Source organism: Oryctolagus cuniculus, chromosome 4 (assembly GCF_051225735.1).
Source record: "Oryctolagus cuniculus isolate XC-2025 breed Fujian yellow rabbit chromosome 4, ASM5122573v1, whole genome shotgun sequence".
Classification (NCBI taxonomy): Eukaryota; Metazoa; Chordata; class Mammalia; order Lagomorpha; family Leporidae; genus Oryctolagus; species Oryctolagus cuniculus.
The window spans coordinates 81,198,974-81,213,949 of NC_142870.1; the positions used below are offsets into that span (position 1 = coordinate 81,198,974).

The 14,976-nt window shown below is 44.8% G+C and overlaps 1 protein-coding gene across 13 annotated transcripts in view; it reads right to left on the reverse strand.

The window, feature by feature from the left end:
- SLC12A8 (solute carrier family 12 member 8) overlaps positions 1–14,976 on the reverse strand; it is a 184,643-nt gene that overhangs the window by 12,449 nt on the left and 157,218 nt on the right. For 10 of the 13 annotated variants that reach the window (XM_089331862.1, XM_070072237.2, XM_089331854.1 and 7 more), the window contains 2 exons: positions 5,451–5,539; positions 4,801–4,918 (listed from right to left, as the gene is read on the reverse strand). In XM_089331862.1, the coding sequence (XP_089187988.1) occupies positions 4,801–4,918; positions 5,451–5,539 (207 nt within the window). Of the gene's footprint in view, positions 1–2,781; positions 2,889–4,800; positions 4,919–5,450; positions 5,540–14,976 lie in introns of those variants that run through there. The other 3 variants (XM_089331857.1, XR_016233146.1, XR_016233145.1) reach the window with 3 other exon arrangements.

Here is a 14,976-nt window from a genome sequence, read left to right on the forward strand (position 1 = left end):
AATATGGCGCTGGGAGAGAAGAAAACAGCTTCTACACAGCTGCCTCCAGTTCAACCAATAAACTGTAGGACTTGCTCCTGATTGGAGGAGAGCAGCGTACTCGGCGTGTGGGCAGCCGAGTTGGGATTGGCAGAGGAGGACTATAAAGGAGGAGAGAGACGGCATGCACCAGGAACATCTAAGGGGAACATCTAAGGGGAACACCTGTGCAGCCCCCGAGAGAGCCGGCCGGCGGTGTGCCGCTCCCCTGTGGAAGTGGGGAATGTGGCAGGGGGAACTGCCCTTCCACGGAGGTGGAAGGGATAGTAGCCAACCCGGGAAGAACCAGCAGCAAACCCGGGGAGGGCCGAGCAGATGAAAGAACAGCGCAGGGTCCTGTGTTGCTCCTCCACGAAGAGGGGGAGCGACATAATGGTGCCGTGACTCGGATAGGAAACCCAGGACGGATAGGAAACCCAGGACGGATAGGAAACCTAGGACGGATAGGAAACTTAGGAGGGAAGAAACGGGAAGAAGTGGAAAATATCGGAGAGAGAGACTAGCAAACAGCCTAGGGAAAAGCCGGACGAAAAAGGTGCCGGAAGGAGCTATTGAAAGCCTAGGCATAGATTCAGATACGGACTACAGGGGGAAGCTGGGAGAAATCTCTAAGGTCGAAAGCGAAAGTGAAAGCTAGAACAAACAGACTCGGATGCGGACTGTGGGGAGAGGCCAGGAGAAATGAGGGAGGAGTATTGTTGGAGGAAAGCTTGGGGAAACATACCGGGTAGAGAAAAATGTTGGGGAAATTGAAGCCGCGGGGGGGCAGGCCGAGGCGGAAACGAAAGCCACTTTGGGATTCTCAAGTTAGCCCGGGAATGGGGGGCGAAGAGTTGAAACCAGAAGCGGAGACGTATGAGCTAGGTTGGAATCCGTCAGATTAGCCTGAGGAGCAAAGGACGGGAAGCCAGACCGAAAGGCGCAGAAACGTGAGCTGGGTTGAATTCGCCAGGTTAGCCCGGGGAACTTAGATTGAATGCTAGTGGCGGAGACGCAAGCTACGCTGTGTGACTCGCGGAGGCTGCCGCGCGCAGACAGAGTGTGCGGGGCTCAAGTAGATAGGGAACGCTGGGCTAGTGAGAGACCGCGGAGTGTGCGCGCAAAGCCGAGCCACGCAGATGAGAGAGGCGCGGGCTGAAGCGGCTCAGAGCCAGAAAGCCGCCGAGAAGCAGCCTCGGGGCGGGCACCGGAAAGTCGCAGGGATAAGAGAAACAGAAGTTTAGAAGTAAAATGAGAGAAATAGGAATGCTGGAAGATAGAAGCAAAATGGGAGAAATAGGAATGCCCGGAGATAGAGAAATAGAGAAATAGAAAGGCCTCCCCTCAACATGGCAATGAGAAAGCTTGGATTCGGTCTGCCTGATTAGGGAGGCGGTGAGCACCTGCGGGCGGCTAGCAGCTTATGCGCCGCAGGTCACCGAAGATAGGCACGAATTAACATCAATAAGGCCTCCCCACAACACAGTAATGAGAGAGCTTGGATTCGGTCTGCCTGATTAGGGCGATAAGTACCAGCAGGCAGCTCGACCAGAGTATGAGCCGCAGGTCACCGAAGACAGGCACGTATCAGCGCCTAAAAACCTCCTCACAACATGGCGAAGAGAGGACCCGGATTCGGTTTGCCTGATTGATAGGACTTGTAAGAACCTGTGGCAACTCTAGCAAGCAGAGCAGAGTGTGTGCCGCGGGACACCGAAGACAGGCGCGTATCAACGCCAAAAAATAAAAAGAAAGGGGGATCTGTGGGGAGCAGCTCGGACTAGACTGTTACTGGAATTAAGACTTATTCTATGCACCTGCTCTCCCACAATATGGCGCTGGGAGAGAAGAAAACAGCTTCTACACAGCTGCCTCCAGTTCAACCAATAAACTGTAGGACTTGCTCCTGATTGGAGGAGAGCAGCGTACTCGGCGTGTGGGCAGCCGAGTTGGGATTGGCAGAGGAGGACTATAAAGGAGGAGAGAGACGGCATGCACCAGGAACATCTAAGGGGAACATCTAAGGGGAACACCTGTGCAGCCCCCGAGAGAGCCGGCCGGCGGTGTGCCGCTCCCCTGCGGAAGTGGGGAATGTGGCCAGGGGGAATCGCCCTTCCACGGAGGTGGAAGGGACAGTAGCCAACCCGGGAAGAACCAGCAGCAAACCCGGGGAGGGCCGAGCAGATGAAAGAACAGCGCAGGGTTTAGTGTCGCTCCTCCACGAAGAGGGGGAGCGACACAGGCCTTCTGTTCTTTTATTCTGATCAGTCAGACTAGAGGTTTATCAATTGTATTGGTCCTCTCACATTTTTGTTTCATTGGCATTCTCTATTTTTCTTCTGTTTTATATTGCAATGATTTCTACCCTAATCTTTATTGTTTTCTTTTTCTTCTTACTTTGGATTTAATTTGCTTTTCTTTTTCTAGCTTTTTAAATTGAAAGTTGGGGTCACTGATTCTCTGTCTTTCCCTCTCACTGTCTGTGACTCTACCTCTCAAATAAATAATAAATAAAATATTTTTAAAAAAACAATTTTGAAATTCATGCAGATTGTTTCCATAAAATGCATTTACATGAAGTTATTGAAGACCCTTCAAACTGCATTAGCTACATCCCACAAATTTGGTACTCTGCATATTTTTAAAAAGATTTATTTATTTATTTGAAACACAGAGCTAGAGAGAGGCAGAGGCAGAGAGAGAGAGGTCTTTCGCCTGCTGGTTCACTCCCCAAATGGCCGCAACAGCCAGAGCTGGGCTTACCTGAAGCCAGGAACCAGGAGCTTCTTCCAGGCCTCCCATGTGGGTACAGGGGCCCAAGGACTTGGGCCATCTTCTACTGCTTTCCCAGGCCATAGCAGAGAGCTGGACTGGAAGAGGAGCAGCCAGGGCTTGAACCAGCACTGTAGGCGGTGGCCTTACCTGCTGTGTCACAGTGCTGGCCCCTCTGCATTTTCATTATTAAGATATTTGTAATTTCATTTCTGTTTTCTTCTTTGAATCATGAGTTATTTTGCTCCTGTAATTTATTTCACATCTTCAGTGACTTAGCGTTCTTCTACACACTGGGGGATTTTCTGGATCTTTCTGTTATTTACTCCTAAGAACTTCTCCATTTGGCCAGAGAACAGTGCTCTGGTACTGACTAGAGTACTTTTTAATTTATTAAAATATTTTATGCCCTAAAATATGGGTCATTCTGGTATGTGTCTCATGTACAGTTGAAAAGAAGGTCTGTTCTGCTTTTGGTGGTAGAGTTTTTGTAAATGTCAATTCAGCCAGCCTTGTTGATAGTATTATTCAAGTTTTCCATAGCCTTACTAAGTTTATGTCTATTTATCAGTTACTGCAGGGTTGAGTAACCTTTTCTCTGCCAAGGGCCATTTGGATACTTATAATATCATATGCAGGCCATACAAAATTATCAACTTAAAAATTAGGGGCTCGCATTGTGGTGTACTGGGTTAAGCCGCCACCTGCAACACCAACATCCCATATGGGCATTGGTTTTTGTCCCAGCTGTTCTACTTTTGATCCAGTTCCATACTAATGGCCTGGGAAAGGAGAGGAAGATGGCCAAAGTGTGCTTGGGCCCCTACCACCCACATGGGAGACCCGGATAAAATTCCTGGCTCTTGGCTTTGACCTGGCTTAGACCTGGCCATTGTGGCCATTTAGGGAGGGGAGTGAATCAGCAGATTGAAGATGTGTGTTTCTCTGTCTCTCCCTTTCTCCTTGTAATTCTTTCAAATAAATCAACACATCAAAAAAAAAAAATTAGCCTGCTATATGAGTTTCAAGTCCTGCCTGCAGTTGCCTTGGCAGGGCAGAACCAAATGATTTCGTGGGCTTTACATGGCCCACAACTGGTCATTCCCAGCCCTGAGTTACTGGGTGGCTGGTGCTGAAATCTCTGACTATGATTGTAAGCATATCTATTTCTTCTTTAAGTTGTATCATGTTTTGCTACAGGTTCATATTTCAAAGCTCTGCTTTTAAGTAAACAAATGTTAGCATTATTATGTCTTCTTTATGAATTTTTCCCTTTAACTTTACAAAAGGGACATCCTAAATGGTCACATCAGCCAGGGATGGGCCCAGCTGAAGCCAGGAGCCTAAAACTCCATCTGGGTCTCCAATGTGGGTGCAGGAGTCCAAGTGCTGAGGTCATCTGCTTTCCCAGGTACATCAGCAGGGGGTGGATTGGAAGTAGAGTAGCCAGGACCGGAACTGGCTTTCATATGGTATGCTGGCATTGCAGGTGGCATCTTAACCTCCTGTGCCACAACACTGTCCCCTATTTGTTTTTTATTTGGCTCACATGTCCTTGATTATCTTTTTCCTCTTTTTCTGACTTATTTTGATTTGAGGAATTTTTCTTTCAATTTTCTCTCTACAGATTTATTCACTGTTCCTCTTTGTGGTGTTATTTTAGTGGTTGCCTTCGGGTTTATTAGTGTACATCTTAAACTAACCAGAATCTTCCTCAGGGGGTAGTGTAGTACTTTACATACAGTAGAAGAATCTCACAACAGGACACTTCCATTTCATCCCTGGTGCTGTTGCTGTCATTCACTGTACTTCTACAGATCTACCACAGCTCACAACAAGTTACTGCTTTTCATTTACTATCATTTATGTGTGTGTCATGTTCCTCCCTCTCAATACAAGCTACTTGAAAATGAATCAGTGTTAGCATTTGACAGATGTTCAAAACTTGTTTTTTTCAATGAATGCTAAAGATAATAAGAGAAGTAGTGCCAAAATGGCTCTGCTACTTACCAAGGTGAAGGCCTGGACTGGCCCGGCCAATGTAGACATACACAACAGCAGCAACACCCATGTTAACCAGGGTATAGACCCACTGGATCACAAACATGATGAGAAGCGACCCAACAGCCTATGGAAACAGAGTAGGAGAGACAAGACACCAATGGGTCACACAGCCAGAGCCCAAAGAAACAACAGAACACTTCTCATCAACTTCTCATCACCATAAAAGTCTGAATACAAAGTTCACTGATAATTCAAAAAACCTTACCCAAGCAGATATTTGGGAAGACACCTCCCAAAAGTAACTCTTTAATTAAAAGTAGAATTACTGTTCTATCCTAGCTCCTTGTCCTACCTTTTCCTATAAAAATAATTAATATGAAATTATGCTAATTTGGAGTACTTAGAAATTTGATAACCCAGATGTTCTCAGGAACAATTAGTTCTTTGAAAAGTGAGGCACTGATTAAAATAAGCAGTTCAATAAATGTATCTTGCCACATGCAGTTCTCATGTAAACTCTAATGGGATGAGGCATGTAAAGCACATTGCACCAGATTTTGCACTCCTTCTTTCCACCCCAGCCCCTCCCCCAGGATCACATGTTTTCACCTGGAGTAGGTTTCAGGGACCATTGGGACCCAGGCGAAATTACTCACCCCCAACAGGGAGACCCAGGGATTGCACATGCGGGAGTAAACAGAAGTTGGTCTCCTCTGTTCCTGGAGCATGGACTTCAGGAAAAAATCTAAAAAAATAAATTAGCCAAGTCCCTGGTTACCAATTTGCTACCAGACCTTTTTCTATTTTTATGAGCAAGTATCCATGAGCTCCTTTTTTTCCAATTTTATAACTGCCTAAAGACAACTCCTAGTAGTGACTCTTGGAGAAGAAGAAAAATGTTGTTCGTGGGCTCCCACCGGCCAAGGATCTGAGAAAGAACAGGAAGGGAGGGGAGGGCTGACTAGAGTTGGACGCTCCCCTAAACCCATTGCGTGTCTCTCCACCTCTGACATTTGGAGAACTAGAAGTGCGGGGTAGAAACTGGAAATCTGGTAGTCTGGGCTCCCAGGTGAGACCACTGGGACCAACTGGCCAGAGTGGTTTTTGTCTACTGTAGGATGGTCTTTGCTACCTTCTGTCTCTGACGGTCAAGTCAGATTAGCCTGGTCTCACCTGATAAAGGGGTTGAGGGAAGTTGAGATGTCTGAGGAGTAAAATGGCCTGGAAATAAACACATAATGGTTCCTCCTGCCTCATTCTCCATGGATTTCAGACACATCCAAGCTTCTCAGGGCTGAGTCAGGTTCCATTCAGCTCTACCTTCCCAGGTTACAGCTGATTTCCAGAAACACTCAATTTAACCACGACAATTAACAATCTATGGATTGTGGATCTATTGTGGATATCTACTGTGGACTGTGTAACACTATGGTCTAATTACCACAAGCAACACAGTAGTGATGCAAACACATGATATGCTAGATTCACTCAGCCGGGCTCTTATACTTACTTCAGGACCAAACCTTCAGCTGTTCTCCACCTTCACGGTTGGTTGCTTGGGAAATGTAGTTGTCATCTCCCTAACTAATCCCCTCTTCATTCTTCAAACCCCATTTCTGCTTCAGCCAAACTGCCTTAGAGTGGCCATCTCCCCTGCCCAGCCCTTCTCTCTTCACTGTCCTGTCTTGCACACCAGTCTTCTTCCCCACCTCGGCCACTGCTCCTGCATGGGTCCCAGACACTACCCAGGATCCACTTCTCACAGATCCCCTACCTGTCTCCTGTTCATCCCTTGGTTACAGCTCAAATATCACTTCCTAAGAGAAGCCAGTCCCCACAACAAAATCTACATTCATGCTCTCATGCCATTAATATTTCTTTATGACCCACTTCCTTCCATTGTTTGTGGTTGTATATCTATTTCTATGTTCCCATGCCTGCTGGGTTTTGTGGGGAGCAATCCGGACTAGACTAAGTTACTCGAATTAAGACTTATTCTATGCATCTGCTCTCCCACAATATGGCGCTGGGAGAGAAGTAAACAGCTTCCGCACAGCTGCCTCCAGTTCAACTAATAAATTGTAGGACTTGCTCCTGATTGGAGAGCAGCGTACTCGGCGTGTGGGCAGCCGAGTTAGGATTGGCGGAGGAGGACTATAAAGGAGGAGAGAGACGGCATGCACCAGGAACATCTATGGGGAACATCTAAGGGAACCCGTGCAGCCCCCGAGAAAGCCGGCCGGCGGTGTGCCGCTCCCCTGCGGAAGTGGGGAATGCGGCCAGGGGGAACTGCCCTTCCACGGAGGTGGAAGGGATAGTAGCCAACCCGGGAAGAACCAGCAGCAAACCCGGGGAGGGCCGAGCAGACGAAAGAACAGCGCAGGGTCCTGTGTCGTTCCTCCACGAAGAGGGGGAGCGACAGGTTTGATCCTTCCTGGGGGCAGGGTCCACATCATCTTGAGCCCAGGACTGGTGCGTAGCTGGGACTCACCAGGTCCTCCTAGTCCAAGGCTTCCATCCTCTCTGATCACTGTAGCATACGACCTAACCTCTGAAGTGCACGGCATCAGACTGCGGAACACTCTACCCTCATTAGAGTCTTTTACCAACTTCCTGGTCACCATCTGCTCCTCAGTGAAGAATCTCAGCCCCTAACTCACTATCATTCTAGCATTCATCATCTTCTTGGCGGCTTCCATATAAACAGCACATCCGATGCTCTGCTCTTTGCTTGGGATTCTCTCTCCAAAATCTTTTCTTTTACTCACCTCAACTCTCAACATTTTAGCTAGTCATTACCAGTAACCTCATCCTAAACCATCATTAAGCAATCTCCTCTCACCCTTTCACTTCCTTTTTAAAAGTTTACTGATGAAAGTTTTATTTATTTACTTGAAAGGCAGTGACAGAGAGGCAGAGACAGAGACAGTTATCTTCCGTTTACTGGTTCAACTGCCAATCATCTGCAATAGCTAGGGCTGGGTAAGGAGGAAGCCAGGAGCCTGGAATTCCATCTGGGTCTCCCGCATGGGTGGCAGGAACCCACATATTTGGGCCATCATTTGCTGTTCCCAAGTGCATTAGCAGGAAACTGGATCATAAGTGGAGGCAGGACTCCATCCTAGGCATTCTGATTTGGTATGCAGGTGTTCCGAGCAGCAGCAAACCCACTTAACCCAGCTTAGTGCCTTGCAGTGCCACAATGCCCACTTCTTTCATTTTATTAAAAAAAAAATTCTTCTAAAGCTCATTTGCTCTTACTTCACCTATTCACAGCCTGGAGAAGAACCCGCAGGTGATTCACCTTACCGTGCTTATGCTTTCCATCACTTACCTCCTGTTCCACTACCCACTTACCTGGCCAAGACAACGAGTGTTCCTTTACACCTCCTGCATAGACATGGACACTTCAAAAAGTTCATGGAGCAATGGAATTAAAAGACCATTTATTCTGGTGCAAAAACTTTTGAAAATCATCCATAGCTTTTGAAAACTCCCATTTTCCAAGAACTCTTTGAAGAGCCCTCATGCATCTGCTTTCACACCTCAGCAAACCTCAGCAGCCTTATGTCAAGTCAGCTCACCCACCCACCCTCTGACAGACAATTTATAGCCTCCCCTCTGCAAAGAGAATGACTATATCTCCTCATCATGAAATCTGCCAACCCTTTTGTATCTGTTGCCCTCCCTATTCAGCCTTCCTTCTGTTTACAGCCAAGGAACAGACTCTGCTCCTATCCCGGGACCATCCCTCTATTTTTTTGCTCAGGATCCTAACCTCTGAGCTGTTCAAGGCCTTTTCTCTCACACCATTAATTTTTCAGCCCCCTACTGAATCATTTGCGTCACAAAGACACTTGTTTCTCCCATCCAAACAAATGTCTCCAGGTCACACCCTTTTTTACTACTTTATTTTTTTGTTTCCCTTTCAGGAAATCTCAGAAGAAATGCCAACATAGGCTCTATGGCCCATTATTTACTTAGCCCAATATTAAGACTGCAAGCACTATTTCACAAAAGCTATTCTTGAGGTTGCCGGCGATTTGAATCTTCCAGAGTTGATGTTAACTCCCAGTCCCTTGACCTTTCTGACAGTATCTGACTCACATGACCACTTCCACCTTCTTGAAATACTGTCTTCTCAAGACTCCTCCCTTTCCTGCTGTCCTTATATTTCATTGCCCACTCTTTCTCATTTTCCTTTGCTGGCTCACCTCCTCTTTCTCAACTGAAAATACTGAAGTATCCCAATAGTCAGTCCCCAACACTCTTTTCTCTTCCATACACACTACTCCTAAAAGATCCTGTCTCCACAGCTTAAAATACTATTCATACATTGATGATTCCAAATTTATATCATCCTTGACCTCTCTCTTCCTTGAATTGATATTTTGAGTATCTAATGGTCTTCTAAAATCTCTCTTTAGATGACCAATAAGCACCTCAAAGTTAACCTAGCTGAAACATAAATCTGTTCTCCCTAAGTCTTCTTCCTATGAATAAACGACACCACCACTGTTCATGCAAACATCCAAGTATCATCTTCTGTTTCTCCCACGTTCCATCCATAAATACTGTTGATACTACCATCCAAACACAGTCTGGATATGTTCACCCCTCCCCACCTCCATTGCTCCCAGCCTGTCTAAGCTACTTTCCTCTCATCTATTTACTACAGAGGACCACAGCTAGCACCCATTTCTTGGGATTTCTTGCAGCTGGGTGTGGCCATGTGATTAAGTTCTCATTTACAGAATGTGAACATGGTGAATGCCACTTCTGGATCAAGGTCTTTAGGAGAATGTGTGCCTCCGCTCCCTCAGACCTACCCCTAAGGGTAAAGCTAAAAACTTGCCATAGGACTCCAAATCCCATTAAGTTGGCAGGTACCAATGCCATCTTACTAGTTAAAGTGATCAGTTTAAGTTCATAAATGATCATAAAGATAGGATTACGTATCAAAGGGATCACCACATAAATAAGACTAGTGTCTGCTAATAATAATTGACAGAATTAAAAAGGAGAGAATGATCTAACATGGGAAGCAGGATACACAGCCAACTCATAGAATGGCAAATGCTCTAAACAGCACTCTAGCCTCAGAATCAGCCCTTAAGGCATTCGGATCTGGCTAAAAAGCCCATGAGAGAATTTCAGGCATGGAAAGCCAAGATACCGTGGCAAAAAAATGACCAAAATGAAAGATCTCTGTGAGTTAGATCCCAGTGGAAAGAAGGGGCCATCAAAGAAGGAGGTACCTTTCTCTGAAGGGAGAACTTCCACTTTGATTATGGCCTTGCCTAAATAAGGTTGAAGTTTGTGAACTCAAGAGGCTTCCATAGCCTTGGTAGCTCATGACAAGAGCCTCAGGTGATTACTGACATTATAAATAAGAGTGTCAATTGTTAAATCAACAACAGGACTCATGTAGGACCTCTGTCCTTAGTGTGTTGTACTATGAGAATTAACAGTAAAACTAAGACTTCAAACAGTACTTTATACTTTGTATGTCTGCGTGGGTGCAATCTGTTGAAATCTTTACTTAGTATATACTAAGTTGATCTTCTATATATAAAGATAATTAAAAATGAATCTAATGAAGATTGGGATGGGAGAGGGAGTGGGAGATGGGATCATTTGCAGGTGGGAGGGTGGTTATGGGAGGAAGAACCGCTATAATCCAAAAATTATACTTTCAAAATTTATATTTATTAAATAAAAGTTTTCTATAAAAAAAGGAGAATGTGTGCCTCTTTGTGATCTTTCTCCTTCCTCTGCCTGAAACATGACTATGGGAACTCAGGCTTGACTTTGCACATGACAAGGTTCAAGGAGATGATGAAATTAAACAAATGGAATGAGCTGGTTTCCTGAATCAATGAATGAGGAGAGAGGGCCTCCCACTGATTTAAAACACCCTTTTTGGACTACTCATGCAGGCAAGAAAAAAATTTCCATTGTGTTTGAACCACTACATTTTTGGTTACTTTAGCCCATCCAAATACACTTCCAAACTGGCCTTGGTTCCCTGTCTTATCTCTAAACAATCTACTCCTCCCAAAGTCAGTGATCTTCTCACAGCTTGAAGATCTCACTTTCCTCACTGAACCCCTATCTTAGCTCTCTCCCTGGTTCCCTGCTGACCCTCTGCTGCTCTCTTCCTATCGAGATCTTTTCTGATAAACATGTCTGAAATAGTACACCTCCCTCCCCACCCCATATCCCTCTAGCCTGATACTCCACTTGATGATTGTTCATGATACTTTTTGTAATACTGTTGACATTGCAGTACATCTTTGCTTATTTTTTATGGATTCCCCCTACTAGAATGTAAGCTCTATGACAGCAAAGAGCCTCTACTATGTCTACCCAGTATGTTCACTCAGCACTTAATACAGTTCCTGGAATGTGGGAGATGGTGCACACACGTGATTGAATGAAAAAACCATCTAACCCCAGGGATGTCTTCATTCTATCAAAATCTCTTTGCCTTCATCAGGTGCTTCAAACTAATATACTTATCCTTTTCTGTTTGTTTGTTTGTTTTTGAAAGGCAGAGAGAGAGAGAGAGAGTCAGGGAGAGAGACAAAGAGAAATATCCCATCTGCTGGTTCACTCCCCAAATTCCTCAATGGCCAGAGCTAGACCAGCAGGAAGCCAGGAGCCCAGTACTCCATCTGGATCTTCAATTTGGGTGGCAGGGACTCAAGTACTTCAGCCATGATCTACTGACTCCTATAGTGCACATTAGCAGAGATCTGGAATTGGAAGCAGAGCCAGGACTTAAGGCTAGGTACTCTGATATGGGAATTCCCAAATGGCATTTTTTAATGATTTATTCTTTATTTGAAAGGCAGAGTTACAAAGAGGCAGAGGCAGAGAGAGAAAGAGAGGTCTTCCTTCTGATGGTTCACTCCCCAGATGGCTGCAATAGCCAGAGCTGAGCCGATCCAAAGCCAGGAGCCAGGAGCTTCTTCTTGGTCTCCCACGTGGGTACAGGGGCCCAAGGACTTGGGCCATCTTCCACTGCTTTTCCAGGACATAGCAGAGAGCTGGATCAGAAGAGGAGCAAATAGGACTCAAACTGGCGCCCATATGGGATCCTGGCACTGCAGGCGGTGGCTTTACACGTTATAACACAGCACCGGCCCCCCAAATGCTGTCTTAACTGTTATGCCAAACACTGGCTCCTATACATCTATATCTGGAAGACAAGAACCACCTTTTATATTTCTAAATGCTAACTCTAGGCATGAAGAAATTTGCGGACAGGAAATACTTATTAATTGTGGATAAAGAGGGGCCGGCACCATGGCTCACTTGGTTAATCCTCTGCCAGTAGTGCCGGCATCCCATATGGGCGCTGGGTTCTAGTCCCGGCTGCTCCTCTTCCAGTCCAGCTCTCTGCTTTGCCCCAGGAGGGCAGTGGAGGATGGCCCAAGTGCTTGGGCCCTGCACCCACATGGGAGACCAGAAGGAAGCACCTGGCTCCTGGCTTCGGATCGGCGCAGCACCGGCCATGGCAGCCATTTGGGGAGTGAACCAACGGAGGGTAGACCTTTCTCTCTGTCTCTCTCTCTCTCTCACTGTCTGTAATTCTACCTGTCAAATAAATAAATTTTAAAAAAATTGTGGATAAAGGAGCCAGCATTGTGGCACAGTGGATGAAGCCACTATCTGTGATGCTGGCATCCCATGAGTGCCAGTTCGAATCCCAGCTGTTCCTCCTGCAGTCCAGCTTCCTGCTAATGCACCTGGGAAAGGGGCAGAAGATGACCCAAGTGGAGACCTGGATGGAATTCTTGGCTCCTGGCTTCAGCCTGGCCCAGCCCCAGCTATTCCATTGCAGCCATTTGGGGAGTGAACTAGCAAATGGAAGATCTCAACCCCTCTCTGTAACTCTGCCCTTCAAATAAATTTTTTTTTTTTAAATTGTGGATTACAATAAGGTATACCAAGATTTATGATGGGTCTGAGTGGCTGGCTTTATTCTTTTTCTTTTATTATTATTTAAAAAAAAACAACTTGTCATGATTATCAGTAATTAAATTGTATAATTTTAACATATCCAATGCGTGATTCATTTTTTCAGTCACAGGCTTAGTGAAATACTGTTGCCCCTCAATTATTAAGAAGGAACACCGCTTTTTAGGAACATATATGTTTGCCTGACTGGTATTTGTGAGTTAATCATGAAGCTCCCCCTTACACAACATTTGACCTTGAACAATCTCAATTATACTGGACCTAAAGGGAATTGTGTGTGTGCATGTGTTTGCATCTCTGTGTGCATGCGTGCATGTTTACCTCTCCGTGTGTGCACATCAGTGTGCGTGCATGTTGCATCCATGTATGTGCACGTGTGTGTGTGTGTGTGTGTGTGTATGCGTGTTCTGAGGAACCACAGGGAGAAGCAGCAGCAAAGGGCTTATCCTCCGGGCAATCACAATACACTTTCCTACATCAGCAACATAAGGAGAGGACTTGTGCAAGGATGCTCACTGACCAAAAAACGTGTGACGGTGCAGGCAGACAACTATTCATGCTTCTAAACAGCCATGGTTCTAAAACCCTCCCAAGGTCACTAAAGGAATTGCTTTCTCTGCTCCAGGATTTTGCTGGAATAAACAAGTCTTACAAACTTGTAGGGAAATGGGACAGTTTCTCATGTAGAACTACTAAAGAGTAACAATCATGAGGGCAACTATCAAACTGGCAGCCAAAAAAAAAAAAAAAAGACCTAAATGAAAGATCTCTGTGAGTGAGATCCCAGTGGAAAGAACAGGTCTTCAAAGAAGGAGGTACCTTTCTCTGAAGGGAAGAGAGAACCTCCACTTTGACTATGACCTTGTCTAAACAAGATAAGAGTCAGAGAACTCAAAAGGCTTCCATAGCCTTGGCAACTCATGACTGGAGCATAGGGAGATTACTGATGCCATAAACAGGAGTGTCAATTTGTAAAGTCAACAACAGGAGTCACTGTGCACTTACTCCTCATGTAGGATCTCTGTCCTTAATGTGCTGTACATTGAGATTTAATGCTATAATGAGTACTCAAACAGTATATTTCACTTTGTGTTTCTATGTGGGTGCAAACTGTTGAAATCTTTACTTAATGTATACTAAACTGATCTTCTGTATATAGAAAATTGAAAATGAATCTTGATATGAATGGAAGGGGAGAGAGAGCAGGAAAGGGGAGGGTTGCGGGTGGGAGGGAAGTCATCGGGGGGGAGGGGGATGCCAATGTAGTCCATAAGCTGTACTTTGGAAATCTATATTCATTAAATAAAAGTTAAAAAAAAAACTGGCAGCTAGCAACAAATAAAAAATCCTTGAATTATGCATGTTACAATAGCAAATATAATAAACATAAAGCATCATATTAAATTGCCTTTTAAAATCCACTGGATTCTATGGTCACAAAATTCCTTTAAAGAAGGAAAAACCAATTGTGTCATTTTTAAAAATAATAGATTTGACTAATTTTATAGAAACTGCTTAAAATAAACATTAAAATATCTCTGAAAACTGACCCATAGCTTTATCAGAATAAACAAACACACAGTTCTAATTCATATGTGGAATCTGAGGATGTGTTGCTGCAGTCCACAAAGAATCCTATTGTAAGTCCATGTGGCATTTTATCACATGGATTCTTAGAATTTGCCTAACCACCTTCCAAACACTGAACATAATTTGTCATTAGCACAAACAACAAAGCTATAACAAGCCTGTATATATTTTTTGGTTTGTTGTCTGGTTTGGGGTTATTTCCCTGATTTATAATTCTATCAAACAGATACACTAAATCAGGACAATGAAATAGTTATATATTTCTTGTTATACCTTGAAAGATTGTTCTCCAAAGAGCCCAAATCATAGGGACTTACAGCTATGGCAGTGTCGAGAGGTCAGTCAATCCTCTTTAAAAAAAAGTATAAAAACATACAAAATAGTCAAAACAACTACTTCACGCTCCTAGAAATTTATCAAATGGGACAACTTGAGAAGCTGGAGCTAAGAGTGAGAACAGGGAGTCTGTAGCCTCCGTGCCTAGGTTGCTCCCGTCTATCCCAGCCCTTAACCAGCGTGGGGCTCGTCAGAAACCATCAGTTTTTCTGCCAATGAAGCAAACTTGATTTGGAGTGGAATTAAAAACCTGAAAGTGATGAGGACAGT